The 19,736-nt window shown below is 40.2% G+C and overlaps 3 protein-coding genes across 5 annotated transcripts; all 3 read left to right on the plus strand.

Moving 5' to 3' along the window:
* The first annotated feature begins 49 nt into the window (after positions 1-49).
* ankrd54 (ankyrin repeat domain 54) lies at positions 50-4,225 on the plus strand. Its single transcript, XM_044182437.1, has 8 exons — positions 50-768; positions 1,302-1,349; positions 1,448-1,546; positions 1,762-1,833; positions 2,075-2,122; positions 2,839-2,963; positions 3,116-3,223; positions 3,415-4,225. The coding sequence occupies exons 1-8, from the start codon at positions 378-380 to the stop codon at positions 3,487-3,489; spliced, it is 966 nt and encodes a 321-aa protein (XP_044038372.1). The 5' UTR covers positions 50-377; the 3' UTR covers positions 3,490-4,225.
* Positions 4,226-4,409: 184 nt separating this feature from the next.
* hmgxb4a (HMG box domain containing 4a) lies at positions 4,410-10,591 on the plus strand. Of its 3 annotated transcripts, none has more exons than XM_044182431.1 (13): positions 4,410-4,530; positions 5,232-5,335; positions 5,594-5,730; positions 5,893-5,968; positions 6,057-6,644; positions 7,653-7,856; positions 8,341-8,519; positions 8,647-8,728; positions 8,826-8,890; positions 9,008-9,104; positions 9,232-9,395; positions 9,595-9,717; positions 9,916-10,591. In XM_044182431.1, the coding sequence occupies exons 2-13, from the start codon at positions 5,299-5,301 to the stop codon at positions 9,958-9,960; spliced, it is 1,797 nt and encodes a 598-aa protein (XP_044038366.1). In that variant the 5' UTR covers positions 4,410-4,530; positions 5,232-5,298; the 3' UTR covers positions 9,961-10,591. The 3 variants fall into 3 exon arrangements, with proteins under 3 accessions (XP_044038366.1, XP_044038368.1, XP_044038367.1); XM_044182433.1 differs by lacking the exon at positions 4,410-4,530 and adding an exon at positions 4,537-4,804; XM_044182432.1 differs by lacking the exon at positions 4,410-4,530 and adding an exon at positions 4,537-4,789.
* Positions 10,592-11,438: 847 nt separating this feature from the next.
* si:dkeyp-69e1.8 (uncharacterized protein LOC100001340 homolog) lies at positions 11,439-19,382 on the plus strand. The gene is made up of 3 exons (XM_044182434.1): positions 11,439-11,679; positions 14,490-14,641; positions 17,016-19,382. The coding sequence occupies exons 1-3, from the start codon at positions 11,655-11,657 to the stop codon at positions 17,895-17,897; spliced, it is 1,059 nt and encodes a 352-aa protein (XP_044038369.1). The 5' UTR covers positions 11,439-11,654; the 3' UTR covers positions 17,898-19,382.
* The last annotated feature ends 354 nt before the right edge of the window (positions 19,383-19,736 follow it).

The following is a 19,736-nucleotide window of genomic DNA, read 5'->3' on the forward strand; positions in this document are numbered from 1 at the left end:
CCTATAGGACGGGAGCTAATGAACAACACGGAATCTGATTGGTCGTCACTCCTATGTAGCTATTGACTGTACAATGGGTGTACCTTTTACTACTTCTAGCCGATGAAATGGAAAATGTGAAATAGGGGACATTTTGGTGCTGTAAAGGTAGGGTGGCTTCTGCTGTTAAAATACTTTAAAGTACCCAGGATGAAAAGACTTTAATGAGGGAGTTTCTGAGTTGACGTGCCGTGCAATGGCCCTAGACGTCGCGGAGCAGATGCCATATTCAACGTTGACTCCCGATATTAACGACGGCTGTATTTCCTTTTTGCTTTGGTGGGACTAGTAAGGACCGTATGTAGCATAAACACAGCATCCATATGTCACGATAAAGCATGGACGGGTGGAGCCCAATCGTTGCAACAGCGTCAGATAATGAGCGATCCAGCTCCGAGGGAGAGTACATAGTGGAGCCTGGACCCGAAGATGAAACCCGGGAGGCGGTGGACAGAGAGCAGCTGGGTAACGGGGAGAGGATGGACGACGGGGATGCCGCTGCTGTTGGGTTTGGTATAAGTGGGACTGGGGAGGGCAAAGTGGTGTTGGGTCGAGTCGGACAGAGAGACGACAAAGAACTCAGGTACCTGCACTTGTTGTGGGAGCCGGGACGAGCAGAGCTTGGCGCCGGTGGTGTGGCGAGCAAGCTGGGGAAGATGACGGGGCGCAGGGCCAGGCGGCAGCACAGAGTTGTGCGGAACCTCTGCCCTATTGGTAAAGATATTTATGGTAAGGGTCAGTTACATTGTCTCTTAATTCGAAAAATAAACAAGGTGTTTGTGTGGAGGGAGCTAGGTATTAGCTACATGTGTAAATTTAGCTACAAAATACAAGCTAACGTTAATATGTGTAATAATATTTTGACTTTCACTATCGCTAATGTGACGCTATTCTAGGTATGTGATTACGTATCAGTAATTTGCAAGTAACCACACAGGTAAAGGTAAAATCGTTCTATCACAGTGTAATGCAGTGAATAAGACAACATTTAAGCCATGTCTTATTATGATCCCAATGGCTATCTAGTCTCATCTCTTCATATCAATGTCCTCATTTCCTATCCATGCCCAGTGTCATACTGATCAACAGTATATGTATAGTTGCAATATCACTTGCTGTTCAAACAAGCACCCCTCTTCAAAGTGTAAAGCCAGTGGACCTGTGAATGATGTCTTTGTTTGTTGCTCTGATGCCATCCAGTCTGACCCCAATCATAAAGCAATATTTACATACTTGTCACTTTGAATGTCTTATCTCCACAGCTGTGAAAAGACTGAGGGAAGCGGCGAACAGCAATGACATCGACACAGGTATGTACAGTGAGGTGATGCAGTAAAATGCCTTGCATGTGGTGTAAGGGAAGGATGATTAAAGGCTGTGTTTTGCTAATAAAGTTGTGTTCTCCCAGTCCGAAAACTCCTGCAAGATGACATAGACCCCTGTGCAGCAGATGACAAGGGAAGGACAGCCCTCCATTTCTCTTCCTGCAATGGCAATGAGAGCATTGGTAGGTTGGTAATTAGAATGTGATGACATTAATGTTGTTATTATTATTATTATTATTGTTGTTGTTGTTGTCAATTGCAGCAGTTGTTTACCATGCTGCATGTAAATATGATATTCATGAATGTTTAGTTCTACACTGCCCTTTATTGTACACTGCATTTTAGAATCAGTGACAGTGAAGTTATTTTTTAAATATCTTGTTTTTTATGTCTATAGTGCAATTGTTGCTGAGCCACGGCGCTGACCCCAACCAGCGAGACAGTCTGGGGAATACCCCCCTCCATCTAGGTAAATGAGAACAATCCACATGGCCCGTAAAACCTGTAGCACTGTGGTTAGTAATGCATATGACTGTGGTTTCACTCTGACACACAACTGTGCAGCTGCTTTCAGAATCAGAATCAGAATCATCTGGTTCACATCTGTTAAAACGAACAGATATACTGCATTTGCAAGTGTTTCGAAACACTTTTATTGTATGTTTTTTTTTTTTTTTGCAACTTGCTCATTTTAACCTGTGTTTCTGCAGCGGCCTGTACCAACCATGTGCCTGTAATCACCACGTTGCTGAGAGGAGGTGAGACCACTGTAGAGGTGTTGACTTCTTTGTCTGTTCTTGTCTGTGTCTGTTGCCCTGAACGTGTATATGTAAGGTATAATGCATAAAGGAGGGTTATTCTTTGTAAGAAATTTCCCAAACAGACTTCTTGTAGAAGATTACTCTACCCATAACACGGTTACTTGTCAAAAACTTAAAATACAGCAAGTACCACAGGGTACCTTTTAAGTGTAGGTTAGTCTAACTGTTAGTGAGTTTAACCGCTAACATGCCATAAAGCACAGGTATTGTTGCCCTGGTTTCTTGTAGATGAATGCAGGCCACCATGAGCACTGATTGATAATGGTGATTAAACTGTTACATGGTGCTATGTTTTCAGTGCCCCAGTATATAATTCAATTGGACACCTGTCAGCCAATCAGAAACAAATATTTTCTGTGGCCCTGGTAAAATATAGTTCAGGTTTAGGTTTGTAACAGCATAAATGTCTGTAGCTAACCTGTACATTACACTTTCAAAGTTAATTTATGTAAATTCAGAATGTAACCATGGCAATGTGGCAAATAAACACAAAGATATCTCAACAAACTATATAACACTGTAACAACACTGATCCTTTAATCAGAGTAAATTTTAGAGAGTATGATTATTATTCAGTTAGAACTGAGAATTCATTGAAACTATTAATAAGCATGTGTAACTGAGATATTTGTGTTATTATTGTCTCTGTTAAGGAGCCCGTGTGGATGCCCTGGACCGAGCAGGAAGGACCCCTCTGCATCTAGCACGCTCCAAGCTTAATATTCTGCAGGAGGGAGATTCACGCAGCTTAGAAACCCTGAGAGGGGAAGTCACACAGGTAGAGAATGTGGTAACTTGCCTGGCTTAGTGAATCATGACTTGGGGATTTGGATAGATCCTGATTTGTTTCTGCAACTGCGTCTGCAATTCTTAATTTTTAAGGCAGGTAGTATTGTTGAAGATTTTTTTATATATGACTTCCCCTTGCAGATTATTCAAATGCTGAGGGAATACCTGAACTTAATGGGCCAGAGTGAAGCTAAAGAGAGGCTGGAGCACATTTCGACACAGCTGCAGCACACACGCACCAAAGAGCAGGTGAGACCTACATACTCAGTGAATGATTCTCAGATTTACATGCATAAAAACCAAGATTTATGGTGTAACAAAACTTAAATGTGCATTTTTTATATATATTTGCATGTATTAGTTATTATGCATTTACTTATATTTATTTATTTATTTTCACCAACTAATACATGGTTGTATGTATTTTTGCTTTTCTTCAGGTGGATGAGGTGACCGATTTATTGGCCAGTTTTACATCACTCAGTCTACAGAAACAGAATTTGGGGGATAGGTAGAAGACAAAGTGTATAGAGAGCTGGAGTCCTGCTCCTTTTCAAGCTAGCCTAGCCCAGACAAGCAAATGCTGAACCGTAATGCTGGGGTCTCCTGTCCTAAATATGTATATACAGTACTACAGTAAGTCATTTTAACCAAGATAAGACAATGATTTTGTTAGCATTTACAGGTCAGGTGAAGTTTTGATAGATTGCCTGTGGCTCAGACTAATATGCTAACAATGCTAACAGAAATATTGTTATTTTGGTTAAAATGAGAAGATGCTCAAATTTTAATGTCCAGTACTGTAGTGTAGTATATTCATTTAGCTTATGGACAGAAAGAGAGTATAACACGTTAGCTTTTCAGAAAAATGATGAAAGAAACCCCTAAGGGAAAAATACATTGAGAACAGGAAGCTAGTGCAACAGAAGCTTTCCCCGGAGTGCAGTGGGACCTCGGCTGTGTGTGTGTGTGTGGGTGTGTGTGTGTGTGTGTGAGTCACAGCTGTGTGCTGACATGTTCAATTTTGGCCTGCTATTATTGTGATTATTATGAGAGACATTTCTCATGAAGTGATTAAACAGATTTCACTGTTGTATTTTTGGTTTTCTTATCAACAGCATCACCAGTATCTCGTTGCCTTTTCTCTTGTATTGCATGTTATGTTTGTATGTAAACTGTACTGTAAAAAATGATTTGGCTGTTGTTGGATATGGATGTGTGTGAATCAATAAATCAACATGTTTGACTATATTTGTGAAATACTATCTTTCATACAGTGTGATAAAGAATGGTCTATCTGTCTGGGTTTCTGTTGCAATGTAATATACATATTTCAATATCAACATATTAAATGAGAGCGCCTTTTGTAGTTAGTATTTTGGATGGTAGGATACCTTGTATCAGAGCTTTAGCGAATGTATTGCTAATATGGCTACTTTCCCTCTAAGTTGATTGGCTGCATCACCAAAGCCCCTCCCCTACATCGACACGTATTGTTGTGTCGCTGATAATAAAAGATGGCGGCCGGACCCGCGTAAATTGGAGACCCCATAGAGGTAGTAATATTTAATAAACACATTTTTTCCTCTGCTCCTGGTGTTTGTAAACTACACATGCTACCACCCCAGAGGAGATGAAGACATGAGCACAGCTGAATGCATGTCCGCCACAGTATTTTGTGCACTTGAGGCGACCGCGGCCTAGCTGTGGATGAGAGCCTCGGCCTTTCCTCAGCCGCTTTAGCCGGCAAGCTGAGGGCACACTCGGCGACATGGATTCGAGTACTGAAAATGTTGGGACAGCCAGGGAGTCAAAGTAAATGGAGAGGGGGTGTGTTTGTGTATCTTTATGAAAGTAGGCGGGAATTTGTTTAACTGTAATTTCTTTGTACATTTTTGTAGGTGACAGACCACATCGTTATTGTAATATAACGCAAATTATCGAGCACTTCTCCACTTTTGAGTAACGTTAACGTTTTGTCTAGGTTACCTGCAGCTCCAGTGTTGAGTGGACTGCTCAGTGTAGGACTAAGCAGGAATAGTTGTAACGTTAGCAACCAAATACCTATTTAGGTGTAATTACCTTAATTGATGTCTAGGTAACGTTGCAAGATACGAAAAAAATGACACAAATGTCTAAAGTTTTCCACTTTATTATGTAACGTTAAACTGCTCCAATTCGTTTTTGTTCAAAATATATATTATATATTCAATACCTTAACTTACATTTGATTTTTTTCTTGGTGTTTACTCAACAGGTCAGTATCCAGCCTTATGTTGTCAGTGATATACTGTGACAAATAAACTGTTGACAGAGGAGGAGCCATGGCTTTTGAGGAGATCAAGAGTAAAGGAGGAATGGGTAATGTCTGCCTGTACACTCCATTTAGTTTTACTGTGTTCCTGCTGTACAGGCTTATCAAACATGCATTTTTTGCAGTCAGAATCACAATGATAAGTAGTGACAAAACCATGAAGTTTATCTTCTGAACCCCTCCTTTGTATGAGAACATTTGTAGATGTAGCGAGACCCATCATATAGGCTATGTTAAATATTCTCGATTTTATACATTTTTTACTTTTAAGGTAAGGATTATAATACTCATTTCATGTATTCTAGATGTGGGGATGGAAGGAGACAGAGGCCTTGTAGCTGGTCGTAGCCAGAGAGAGAAGAGGAGGTCGTACAAGGATCTGCTAAGGGAGGAAGAGGAGATTGCTGCTCAGGTCAGAAAGTCTTCCAAGAAACGGCCCAAGGTAAGTTATCTGTCCACAATAACTTGACCTCGTGGTTTAATATCACAGAAATCTTCTTAAGATATTGTGCTGCTAGTTATGGTGTTATTGCACATTTTAATATTTTGAACCTATGTTTCTATGAATTGGTAAGTTGAAAGCAATTGTGTCGTTCCAAATCAGGATTCAGAACTTTTCATGCTTGGAGGGGACTCGCACAAAAAGAAGAAGAAACATAGTGATGACTATTATTACAGAGGTGAGAGGTTGATATATTGTAATAATCTTTTAATTTCACAAAAAATTGCAACTGTATTTTTTCTTTTCCCCTATCATCCCTCTATCAGACCACGATGGTTCAGGTCCACCTCCCCACAAGAAAAAGCACAAGTCTGCAGACCGCTCCCCCCCTCTCTCTTCCCCCTCATCCTCTCACCCGACAGATACAGCGATGGGCCTCCTGCAGGCTATCACCTCTCCACTGGCCACAGGTTCAGACCCCAGCCCCCACTTGCACAAGAAACCCTCCTACCCCTCCTTCTCCTCGCACTCTTCCAAGGACCGCAAACGTGAGAGCAGCAGCAGCGGTGGAAGCAAAGGGAGCCACTCCTTCTCTCACTCCCGCCCCCTGTCTTCATCATCATCGTCTTCCAAGAAGCACTCCTCCTCTTCCTCAAAGTCATCTCTGTTCCACGGCGGAGCTCCCAAAGAGGAACCCTTGACGTTACGCGAGGCTGACGGGCTGAAGATGAAGCTCATCATGTCGCCGGAGAAAGAGGAAGGAGAGAGCTTCCCGTTCACACCCCACTCATCCAAAGGAGGTGTAAAGAAAGAGAAGGATAGGGACAGGATGCAGCTCTCAAAGTCACCCAAGAAGAAACTACAGCAGAATCGAGATCCACTGCCTGTAGTGGGGAAAGAGGTGGAGGTGGAAGGTAAGATAACCATAAATTGTGTTCCAGGGGCTGCAAGTTATGTGTTTATTTAGCTATATGTAATTATGCTTCTCCAGGCTGCACGTAAGCAAAAGGATGTCGTGCGGACATCTTCACGTGTGTGTTTCTTTTATACTTTCTTATACTTGATTGGGGGTATAACGTACGTGTTCATTAGGAAGCAGTGGCACTTTAGCAAACCACAATGTAAAGAAAACGTAGAAGAAATCCAGAATCGTAAATTGATTTCACCTTGCTGACAATGTAAACAAACATCTGTGAAAGAATTTGGATTGACAAATTGACAAAATAAATGGATGGGACAGTGACAAGATGGACAACAGTATTAAATGCCTTGAAGAGGAATTTAGTTTCCTATGCTAGGAAGTAGAAACAGACTGCTGAAGCAGATGCCCAAAAAAGAGAAATCTACCCGACAGGATATTGGATCAAACAATCAGCTTGCTTGATTGCAGGTTCGCACAATGCGTTGTTGAGATGTTGGAGGTGTGCACATCGGCTCTTCTGCAAGCCTCTGTGACTCACGGTTACCCATAACACCCTTCTATGTGTAGGTTAGCAAAGACATTTATGTGTATCTGCAGAACCATAATTCCAGTGGCATTCCCATACTGTATATCGCTACCGATAAGATTGAGAGGGGGACAGAGTCTTTCAAAATAAAATAGTTCATATAACATCTTACTCTTTAAGAACTGAACTGACAGTATATCTGACAGTTGAATCTTGGCTTTTCAATAGGCTCAGGACCAGTGTTGTAATAAGTATATTTACACCTTATGCATTCCATTATTAGTTGTGGTATCAGAAACAGAAGTTTGTTTGCTGATCAAACAAGTACTGAGGAGCTTTATTGGCGTAGATATTGCTACTAGAGATATTATTGGTGCACCTGTTGTCTCAATGTACCATACCACCTTAAATCATTCATACCCCCATGTGTTGTTTAGTTTATTAATGTTCACTGCTGTGTTCTCTGTTACACAGGTCATTATGGAGGTGGCATTGGAGATGATAGCTCTTCATCTGGGGGTGAACTGGAGGCTGGTGAACTGGTTATAGATGATTCATACACACACCTGTCAAAAAAGAAGAAGAAGAGCAAAAAAAGCAAGAAGAAAAAGGACAAAGAAAAAGACAGAGACAAGGATAAAAGTGGGAAGGACAAGAAGCACAGCAAAGGATTTGGAGGTGAGTTTACTGTTTGTTAAATATATTCTTTTGCTGTGCTTTTTTTTATATGAACATTTTTAATGAAGTCTGCAAGAAATTATTGCAACACAAAATGTTGCTATAAAAATTGCCAACTTGCACTGTGTTGTTGGGAAAAAAATGGCCATTTTATTATGCAATTCTGTTTTGGATTTGAAGAATAGAAAGTTAGAGAGCTACTAGTTTTAGTTTGTGTTGTTATTTTTGCTGAACCCAACTGAATTCAGTAATGTGCATACTATGAGAGTAGAAGTAGTTGTAAAAGATGAAACTGAAAGTTTCATTGAAGACTTGCATCTGTTGTGTGGCGGCATTTGGGTTACCATTTTTAAAAAACGGGTGCCTCCAAGATAGAGGCTATTTCTTCTCTGAACCCAGAATCAAACATCATACTGAACTATTAGCTGAATGTGTCAATACAATCCTTCATTCCCATTGCTTCTTTATCTTTGGCATTCTTCAGACTCATCGAGGGGCCACAGCCACTCCCATCCCACTGTCACTCACAGCGCTGTTGGTCCAATGTATGCCATGGGCACGCCCGTCCCTCCACACCACCATCAAGGCAATGATGGAATCACAGAGAAGAAGAAGAAGAAAGAGGAGAAAGATCGGGAAAAGCATGAGAAGGAAAAAGATAAGGTAAGATACTGTTGGGTCATGTTTCTTGCAGGGTTGGTAGTTAAAGTTGGAAAAACTGGAACTGGAAAATGAGCTTTGAATTGTTGAGTCACTGGCATTAAATCAACTTTTTTTCATCCTCTATTAGCCCAAGAAGAAGAACACAACAGCATATCAGGTGTTTTGTAAGGAGTACAGGGTCAACATAAATGCAGAACAGCCAGGACTTGGTGGGTAATATAATGACTTACAGTAGAACTTTTGTAATGACACTGACTAAAATGCACATTTTAAACAATATGTAATATGAGTATGTCTAATCTGCAGTGTTTGGTGAGCTAAGCAAAAGGTTGGCGGAGGTGTGGAAGGCGATGCCCGAGAAAGACAAATTAGTAGGTTTTTTCCTAATTTGTAGTTGATACTAGAAAAGCTCTTGAATACCACTGTTATGCTTGCAGTTATGGTGGTGCGCTAAACGTCCTGTGTTTTCTGTTTGCTCTCCTGTACAGGTTTGGAGGCAGAAAGCTCAGTATCTGCAGCACAAACAGAACAAAGCTGAGGCCACCACAGTCAAACACAAGACTGCTAGTGAGGGCAAAAGCAAAGGTATCTTTGACTCTGACATGAAAGTTTTCAACTGATTGATAAGGAAGATTTATCGTTTGTCAACTCCGTGTCCTCTCACTGTCACTTCTCATTACTGTTGACTTTGAATTATGTTTCGTCATGAAAGTTGTAGGAACGGGAACAGGGATGGTGTCGCCGAACAGAGCGCCTGGCACTGTGTCTCTATCCCCAGCACGAGTCCCAGATGTTGATCCCATTGATGCGGCAGCTCACCTGCAGCTCCTGGGAGAGTCCCTGTCCTTGATTGGGCATCGGCTACAGGAAACAGAGGTAAGTTTCAACATGCATGCGTGCACACACTATTTGCATGAACATTAATAATTATCTAACAGATGTAATATAAAAGAAGCTTTATTTTCCACTTAAGAGTTTGTGCACCACATTTTCTGTTTGAAGTGTAACACGTAGATGTTTCGTTACTCTGCAGTGGAATAAGTGAGTCATGTGACTTGATGTTTCTTTGTGTTAGGGGATGGTGGCAGTGTCCGGGAGTCTGTCTGTACTTCTGGACTCCATCTTGTGTGCACTGGGACCGCTGACCTGTCTCACAGCACAGATACCACAGTTAAACGGATGTCCTCGAAACGTCCTGGTATAGTATTAGCACTTATAAATGTTGTATAAATTAAATTACTGTGGGTGTTTTCAGCTTCATAACTTCACAATAATGCACGTTTCTACTGGATGGACTGCATTTTTATATACATTCAGGTGTTATACACGTGGCAGTGATCATGTGCACCTTTTATTGCAGTTTTCTAACAAAACTCTTTCTCTTTCTCTTTGTCAGTCAAATACATTGGACAACATTGCCTACATCATGCCTGGGCTGTGATTGAAGGATGATAATCAATGTGGAGTGATTTGACATCAGAAGTCAACAGATTTGACTGGAGTGGTCCTTTACAGTGACCCTTGGACTTTAATTTAATTTTGCCACTGCTTGGCATCTGAAAACTTGGATATTTCTAGTGTCAACACGTTTTTAAAGTATTTTTTTAAAAACCTTGTTCTCTTAATTTTCTAATTGTTATATTTTTAAATGAGACATTTTACTGAACACGTTAATCTTTCTTGGCATGTCAGCTTAGTTTTACTGTTATTGTACAGTGTGCTGTTGTATGAATGGGTGTACGCTTGTATGTACTGTACTGAATGTATGTGTGCCTTTTTTACTGAAATGTACAGGAACATTTAAGTTGTCTTTTGGTCATCATCAACATAACGTAATATATTTGACACCTGCTTAGTTTTTCTTTTACCATGTGAAAAGTACTGTCATGCCTTGCAGTTTTATACATTTGATATTTTACTGTGCATACAGCATTTCGATTTTGATGACTGCGGAATTTAAAAAATGATAGAAAACACCTTTAGGTACAACCTTGTTGTAATCAGGAGCTGTCCAAACAAATCAGTCAGACATTTAACAAAATGGCAACATTAAAATATGATCTGTTCCCAAATTCAGCTTCTGCTTTTTTATTAGCCATGCTTGTGGCGTGGCTCTATATAGCAATGCCAGTTGGTAGGTTCACCACTTTAGTCCAGGCTCAAATATTTCAACAACCTCATGGACGGATTGACATGAAGTTTTGTACAGACATTCATGGTGCCCAGAGGATGAAGCCTAATGGATTTGGTGATCCTCTACATTTCCCTCTAGCGCCACCAAGAGGTTGACAGTTTTTTTTTTTTTTTTAGCGAAATGTCTGGAGAACTTTTTAATGGATTGCTATTAACTTTGGTACACACATATATGTTCCCCTCAGGATGAACTGTAAAGACATTCCCATCAGCCTCAGCTGTACTCTGTGTTTGGTGCTAAGTATCGAATGTGAGCATTCCTACAAGCTAAACTAAGATGGCTTGTGAACGCTATGCCTGCTTAACATCAGCTTGTTGGCATTGTCATTGTGAGCACGCTGACGTTAGCATGCAGCTCGTAAAGAACCACTGTGCCTAAAGTTGACTGTATGTCTGGTGCCCAAGTACAGCTAACAGCTGCTAGCATGGCTGTAGACTGTTTGGGCTTGGTAATACTGATAAATAATATGCTTGACTTTATGCATTAAACCATGGAAATCAATAAATAACTCACTGCATCAAAATATACCATAAAGTCTTAATGCACCAAGATGTTTTCATTTTGAAATAATGATCATGTTGATCACCACTGTGATTCAGTGTTAAAAATATACTTCTAGGTTGTCTTTTAAATGAGGCTCTTCCAAAATGCCTCCACATTGCCACACATGACTCAGGCCTCCTCATATCTAATGTGACAAAACTTCAGTGGGCTAAGATGATAAGGAAACAGTTTAGTCATTATTACATCGGGCCCCGGGTGGTCCTCGGGCCCCGGGTGGTCCGCGGGCCCCGGTTTGAGCCGCCCTGCATCAGGCACCACAACAGATGGAGCTGCGCGCACCTCTGCTGAAGTCAGTCGAGTCCGGTATCAGAGGCAGCAACTAGGAAGTGCGTTCATTCCTGATTCAACACTAAATACGGCAGTGAACAGGAGCAGAAATGTCAGCATCTGCTTCACAGTCAGGTAGGCTGGAGAATTCTTTGTAAATGTGTTTCGAGAGCTGTATCTGTGAGACGGAACAGGAGAAAAGTCCGCAGGGGCGGCTCCCCTTCGCGTGTTTTCGGTGTTGTGCGGTTTGAGAGGAGAAGAGACGGTATCTGCAAAGGGCGCTGCCACTTCTTGGAAATGTTATGACACCGTAGCATTTATATCAGGTGATAACTATCAGTAGAAACAGTAAAAAAAATAAAAAATAAATAAAAGCTATCACTTTTACATAAGAATTCAAGTAATTGTATTGTATGTATGTAAAAGTATGTACTCTCTGGACAGCACATGCACAGTAGCCTATACAGTCAGTTTATTTGTTATTCACACATTTATGTATCTATTTATAATTTCATTTATTTATTTATATAGCACGTGCTTTCATTTATCCACAGTGTGACTTGCTGCAGCGAAATAAATAAATGTGGCAACTTCAGCCATGAAAAGTCAGGGGGCGGGTTAAACCCTCGGATTGGTGGAAGGACAGTATTACAGACCCAGCAGGCTCAACCAGTCGATCAGCTCTCTTTGGTCGAGCAATGAGGTAGCCTGTTAAAAGTCTAGCCTATTAAAAAAATACCTGAACCAAAAGAGTCGTGTATGAGTCTTTTCATCACTACAAAGTCTGCATCTATGTTCTCTGCCACCCTAACTTGTTCCCCTTCTGTGTTGTCTGAAGTTTCAGAGGGACAGAGCCACAGAGCTGCCAGCGAAAGTAGCTAGCACTATCCTCAAAACTCTCTAAATGACGTCACATGCTCATTTTCGTGTCGATGACGTCGTCACACATTCATTTGCATACAGCTTAGTGCAGTAAAGGAAAGATCACCTTCATTTAAGACGTATAAAATGTAGATAGAGAAATCTTTGGCCAAATAATCACAAACTCACTATGGGGACACCGTGTATTTGAAGTAAAAAAGTTAAAAAAAAAAAAAAATTACAAAATCTACAATGGGGGGAGAGAGAAGATCAAATGAACTATTTACATATTTATCAACCAGAAGAGCCACTCAATCTGAGCAGCATGCTGGGAATAAACTACAATATAATAGGTTTGTGGAGGCTATATTTCGAACTTTCCCCCCTGATGGTCTGCAATAAGTCACTAGATTTGTCGCTAGTCACTTTTTATAAATAAAGTCGCTAAGAGAGTCTGTGGGGTTTGCACAACGTTTCTGCTGAGCTGCTGGCTGGCTGTTTGAATCGGTCTGAATGAGCATTCCGAACCCCACCCAAACTGCACACCACCTACCTGGATATTTTTAGACTTAGTTGACTTAATATTTTCAGTGATAAGTAGTTTGGTTAGGTTTAGGTAACAAAACTATTTGGTTAGGTTTTACTTGGTTAGGTTTAGTTTTGTTGCCTAAACCAGTGGTGGAATGTAATAAGTATTTTTACTCAAGTACTGTACTTAAGTACCAATTTGAGGTACTTGTACTTGAGTATTTCCATTTTATGTAACTTTGTACTTCTACTCCACTACATTTGTATGACAGCTTTAGTTACGGGTTGCTTTTTAGATTACTAATTTTTCATACCCTTAATGTACAGTGAAAACCATGTATCTCCAAATGTGGTGCTTTTGAATTAGAATTTTTCTGATAAACTGAAAGATGAAGTGTTCCTTTATGGGTTGAGAAAATTCTCATACTTCTTTAACTAAATAAACTTTTTCTTTTAAACTTTGATTAGCTGGAAAAGGAATTGTCACAAAGCTGAATACAGGGCTGTTTTTCTGAGCTCATGAAAAGTTGCAAACATGGAGCTGTGGATTAAACTACCAAACAGTATATAAAGTAGTTAAAAGTAGCTAAACCTTAAATATCTACAGCAGTAAAATGCAACATATACAGTAATGCAGCAGAAATATTAATCCTTTCTGGCAGAAAGGCCTGAAGACTAACTTTTCCCAATACCCTGCGCTACCCAGCTGGGTTGCGCGCAAGGTCCACTGGGTGACGGCGCAGGATGATAGGTGGTGTCTGGTAACTGGATAGGTGGTGAGCAGTTTGGGTGGGGTTCTGGATGAAATGGCTCTCCATAAATGAGAGCGAAAGGGAAGGGGGACTGGGAGCTTGAGTGGACGCTGTTTCTACGTGGTCCTAGTGTCTGTTTTACCTTTTTTTTATGTAACGTTAGTTTTCGGACTTTAAAAAGTGCAGCGGACATGACCCCCCCCCCGTAAGTTACATCCCTGGTTCAGCTACAGCCAGCATACAGTATCTACCATTGTAGCACGCAAGATTTCATTAAGATCTGCACCAGGTGCTGCCATCTTGAAGTAGGCAACAACAGTAGATTCAAGTACAACCACCAATCGCAGGGCAGAGACTGCCTCCTGACTTTTGATGGATGAAGTAGACAGATTTATTTATTTCGCTGCAGCAAGTTACAATATAGATAAATGAAAGTGTATATATAAATAAATAAATAAATACAATTCTAAATATATAAATAATGGTTGATAAAATGAATAAGTAAATAAAATTAATATACTAATGAATACATACATTTACAAATGTGTAAAAGTAAATATATAAATGAATAAATAAATAAATAACAACACAAATAAATGTAACATTTATATATTTAATGTCTCTTTATGGTGACAAGAATTAAATTACATAATTATTTATTTATTTAAGCATTTTATTAAATAATTATTTATGTATTTATATATTTTGTTTCAGCCCTTAAAACCCTCCATAATAAACGGAGTATACCATGAAGACCATAATTATGTATTTTCTTTCCACTGCTTTGTGTCTTTTGCTGAGCAGAGCTGAGGCTGGTGGTGCTGGGCCGGCCCGGGGCAGGAAAGAAATCAGCAGTCTGCAACATCCTGGGCCTGCAAGACTCTCAGCAGGACGCAGATGCTGCATCCGGCATCCAGGAGTGCAGCAAACACAGAGGAGAGGCTGCACGCAGACAGGTAGGAATGAAATACACACAGAACATCAGACTGCAATGGCCAAAGGGAGGAAGTATCTTAAAAGTTGAATTTAAATTGAATTTTTAGAATATGAGGCCAGCAAGGCCAGGTTAAGTGTTTTAAAGGTAATGAAGACGTATATCAAAAGCTATACGAGAAGTCAAGTATAACATTATTATTAGTGACACATTGTCATTATTAGTGACACATGTTAGCTTTTGCTAGGTTTGAATCTCTCTTGAGCAATGACCCCAATAGCACTCACATCTCTGATAATCAAGTTTATATGCAACAACAGCGTCTTTATCCTGAATATAATCACTTGTGGAGGGAACTGAGAACAAGAGGTGCCAAAAAGCAATTACTGTCTTATATTTTTAATATAAATGTTATTAAGAAATACATTTGTATGCAAAATCTTATCCAGTTGCAATCAACATAGCCAAGTTAAAGTTGTAATCCTTAAGCTTTCAGTTCAGGTTGATTTGGCGACACCTGTGGTTACTGGTGGTAATGCTACGAATGTCTTAATACTGTAAAACTTTAACAATTAAAAACCAAGCCCCAATTACGCAGAGTCCCTTTTACTGACCAGGTGACAAATCAATGCAGGTCTCAGTTAGACGCCAGATCTGGTTTTTATAGAAGTTCTTTGGCAGTATAAAACCTCTTGAAGCCCACCGGGTAGCCCGGTTGAGCTAGTTCTAAGCTGCCTAGATTGCCTAGACATACAAATATAAATGTTTAAACTTTTGTCAATATGGACATGCTACTCATTGTTAGATCGGTTAGATTCTCCACAATTCAATCATTCAGTTCATTTACGGACCATGAGCACCAAAGTATAATTCATTCAGATTTACTGGCATGGTAAACAAGAGAGAAGAAAAAAAGCGGTGCCTCCCTACCTTTGAAGCGGTCATAAAGTCCAAATATGTGTCCATTACTCAATTATTTATATTCCTTTAGTCCGTAAGGGTCCACCAATCAAAAGAATCAAAACTGTTTTTCATAAAAAAATTAATCCAAGTTGAAATAACTATGGTAACTTAGCTTTCATTCTTTCTAAGGTAGGCTACTGGTATTTTGATACGGCTCTCTCTCGCTCTCGCTCTCTCTCTCTCTCTGTGCTACGGAGCTAGATCAAATGAATGGTTTGTAATTGATATGTTATTTGATAGCCTAATTGTTACACAAGTAATATTCATACTGGTTTAAATAAACAATTTGATAGTATTTCCAATCTTTGCCGAGCAAGAGTTTTGTGCAAAAGCAATTAAAGGCCTGTCCCATATGGACGCCTGTCCCAAATATAGGCAGGTTGAGTTCAGTGATTGAAGCTAATAAAAGCCTGGGCTTTTAATTGAAGTTTTACGGTAATGCAATTCCTAGAGTTCCATTTTAAATTACATGTTTATCAATCTGTCAGACATACAAAACAAAAAACATGCTAAAAAAAAAAAGATTTCTTCTTTATAACTTGCTATACCTATACTGACACCAATATGTGTCTTTAAAATGCCCAGGACCGGCTGTTCCGCGGTTTCAGATTACGTCATTATGTGACATATGCATATTGTATTGTGTTCCAAATTTTGCTCAGTACGTGCATGCGTCATTTCGTGTGAATCCCTTATGCATGTCCAGACCATTTGAATCTAGTGCAGGAATGGCGGACCCCACCACTGACAATGCAAACAATAGAGAGAGGTAACTAATGAGTGTAAACACATTTAATGGGTACAGCAGAATAAATGCCAGCCATAAATAGCATCAAAAAGTCTTAAGGATTATAACTTCAATAAAGGAATGCAATGTGCAAATCACACCACATAAATTAGGAAGAATAAAACCTCTGTGTTGGACCTAATTCAAGTAGTGAATGCAGTTACAGAGCAATAAAAAAAACTTCACATAATGTCTTTTTCATTTTTTTTAACAGGCCTACAGTGAGTATACATAACATGCATACCAATACGCACGTACTTTTGTTTTTTTATGATTCATATTTTATTGATTTCTACACAAATACAAACGTTCAAAAAGTACAAGAAAAGAAAGAAAATACATACCCACACAAGCATATATATACATCTGCATACACATATGGATACATATAGCTGCATACATACATGCATACACACACATAGATATACCTACACATGCACCTACAAACCTGCATACACAAATATTACTGTCCTGCTTTCCATAGATTCCTGTCTTCCAATCTTCTATACTACTTCTCTTTTAATTTGCTTAAATATAATCTATACAAAGTCCCCCTGGTCATATGTTCTATTTCGTTACAGCAACACATCAGAGTTGTGCAAACACTATTCAACCTTGATTTTATGCTTCTGCCACCTCTCGGCAGGTAGTGGTAGTCTCCAGCCCAGCCTGGTTCGGCTCAGACTGCGACCCAAAGGAAAGGAGAAGGCATATATCCTCCTTTATCACCTTATCCAGCCCTGGGCCACATGCCTTCTTGCTGTGTGTCCCTGTGAACCAGCCAGCTGATGAAGAGGCCAAGGCGCTGGATGTCCTGGAGGAGCTGTTTGGCTCCTCTGCAGTCAGCAGAAACACCATCGTACTCTTCACCCACACTGAGGAGCTGGAGGAGGACGAGCAGCTGGAGGAATACCTTGTCACGTGGCGCAAGGACCTCCTGGAGCTGGTGAAAAGATGCGGTGACCGCTACCACACCCTTGAAACCCGCAGTAGAGAACCAGAGGAGAGGAAAGCTGTTGAGGAGCTGCTGGAGAAGGTTGAGCAGGTAGTGAGAGAGAGCGGGACACAACACTTCAGCTGCCCTCTGTACCAGGACGCTGAGGAAAGAGTGAGAGAGAGGCAGGAAGAGATAGTGAGACAGAGGAGAGGAAACCAGCTCAATAGCCAGGCGTCTCCCCCAGACTCACCACCAGAGGAAAATGTGACAGAAGAAGAAATGGAAGCAGTCCGGGAAGAGGCAGAGAGGAGCACAGATGGCTTGAATGTGGATATAGATAGTATTTTCCCCTCTTCCAGTGTCTTACCTTCCTCCCCTGCTCCGTCTTTTCTCGGGGGCTTGTGGGAGAAGCTGACGGCCTGGATGAGGTGGCTGCTCACACTGGTGAGAATGGAGGCCCTGCTGGGATCGCTGGTTGGCCTGTTTGTGGGAGGGCCGTTAGGAGGTATGATGGGAGCCACTGTGGGATCAGTGGCTACTGAGGTGGGAAAAAGAAAAACGCTGGAAAAAAAAGAAAAAAAAGAGAGATAATCGCATATGAATGTATTATGCATTATTTTCTATTTCAGAATGGGCACTCTCTAATATTACCCATTAACCCATTATTAAGAACCTCTTGTATAACTTGCTCTGTCTTTTCAGTTAGCTTAGTTATTAATCTTATGGCTTAACTTAGTTACTGAACAAGTTCTAAATGTAAATGATTAATTAAAGGTCCAGTATGTAACATTTAGGAGTAGCTATAGTAGCAAAGTGTGTTTTCATTAGTGTATAATCGCCTGAAAATAAGAATTGTTGTTTTTTCATTATAAGACGTTTTTATCTACAGAGGGAGCAGGTCGCCATGTTGCACCGCCATGTTTCTACAGTAGCCCAGAATGGACAAACCAATCACTGGCCTGTAGATATGGCCTTTCACGTTTTTTGCAGCCACCGTAATTTCTCCTACACGCTTGGAAGGGGATGGTGATGCGAGCGATATTCGAATGGTTGCAAACTGCAATTTCAACGCTAGATGCCACTAAATCTTACAAATTGGACCTTTAAGTTGTCTTCCACAACAGTGCTCCATTGAGTCAGCAGATGTAAATGTTGTTAAACCTGCAATAACTGATTTTTTGGCCACTTGGGGGCAGCAGAAACACTGACATATTACCTACCACCTTTTAAGTTGATATGAAAAATATGTTAGCAAGCAGTTGCCTATTTACTCATTCAGCAGATATGTAACAACATTAGCATTCATTTGGAGTCATGTCAGCCAACTGATTAATGTGAGTCCAATATTCACTCCCTTTTTAGCGCTGTTTTTTTAATCTCTTCTAACTCCTGCTAGAAATATCTGGCTCTTTAGCTGCTAAATGCTCCACTATGTTCACCAGCTAGTTGCTAACTTTGTTTGCTGTTCAGTGTTGAGTAGGTTGTGTACAGTGGGTGTTTAGGGCCTGTTGCAGCAAAAAATGACGCTATGAAAGCAGTGACAGTGAACCAAAACAATAAAGTTGTGGGCCCGAAACCAAAACAATGAGCTGAAAAACACTAAAAAGCTCCATAGAGCTGAGAGGAACTGCAGAGTCAGGTGATAAGACTCTGTGGGTTTATCATTATGAGGGAGCCCTTCCACATAGAAGTAGTGATTTTATCCATTATTAATATAAAAATATTGATTAGTGCAGCTTTAACTAAAAACTAAAAAGCAAATGTCATACTGTAGGAGGATATACACTAGCCAAATAGAGTTTCATAAGTTGTCCTTATGAGTGGATTATTAGTGATCCATAAAGAAATAATACATTATTTATTAACCATTAAAATGTTAACAGTAACAAATGAGGCCCTTTTAGGCTTTTTAGAAAGTTGTAATGCAGATGGTTGCTGGTTTTGTAAAGCAGTAATACTGAGAAACATCCACATGGTGGAGACACTGGCCGTTATATTGGAGATGTTTAAATGTTTGAGGTGAACTGAGAGATACTTATTTACTGCTTACCAAGCAAATAAAAGCTGCTGTTTTAAGTACGTTTCATTGTTATTTATTTGAATCTGAAGTAATCATTCATTTTTGTGTGCTCAAGTTATGGAGAATTCTATTTAACTTAAGGATATCTAGCATTTACCAAAGGCAAGCTTTAAGCATAAGGGCACTTATTTTCTGAGATGCATTTCTGTAAGCAGCATAAAATATGTTGTAGAATGAAGTGAGTGGATAAAGTTAGCTGTGGTGCAAGAAACAAGAGCCCAGGATTCATGCTGCATAAACTCAGCAGAGCACTAAAGCAGTCGTCTCTCCCAGACTCTCTCCTCCTTACACAATGGCAGGTTATGGCTTTGACATTGATGTAATTGATACTCTGCTAAAACCGTCAGTCA

This window comes from Siniperca chuatsi, linkage group LG21 (assembly GCF_020085105.1).
Source record: "Siniperca chuatsi isolate FFG_IHB_CAS linkage group LG21, ASM2008510v1, whole genome shotgun sequence".
Taxonomy (NCBI): Eukaryota; Metazoa; Chordata; class Actinopteri; order Centrarchiformes; family Sinipercidae; genus Siniperca; species Siniperca chuatsi.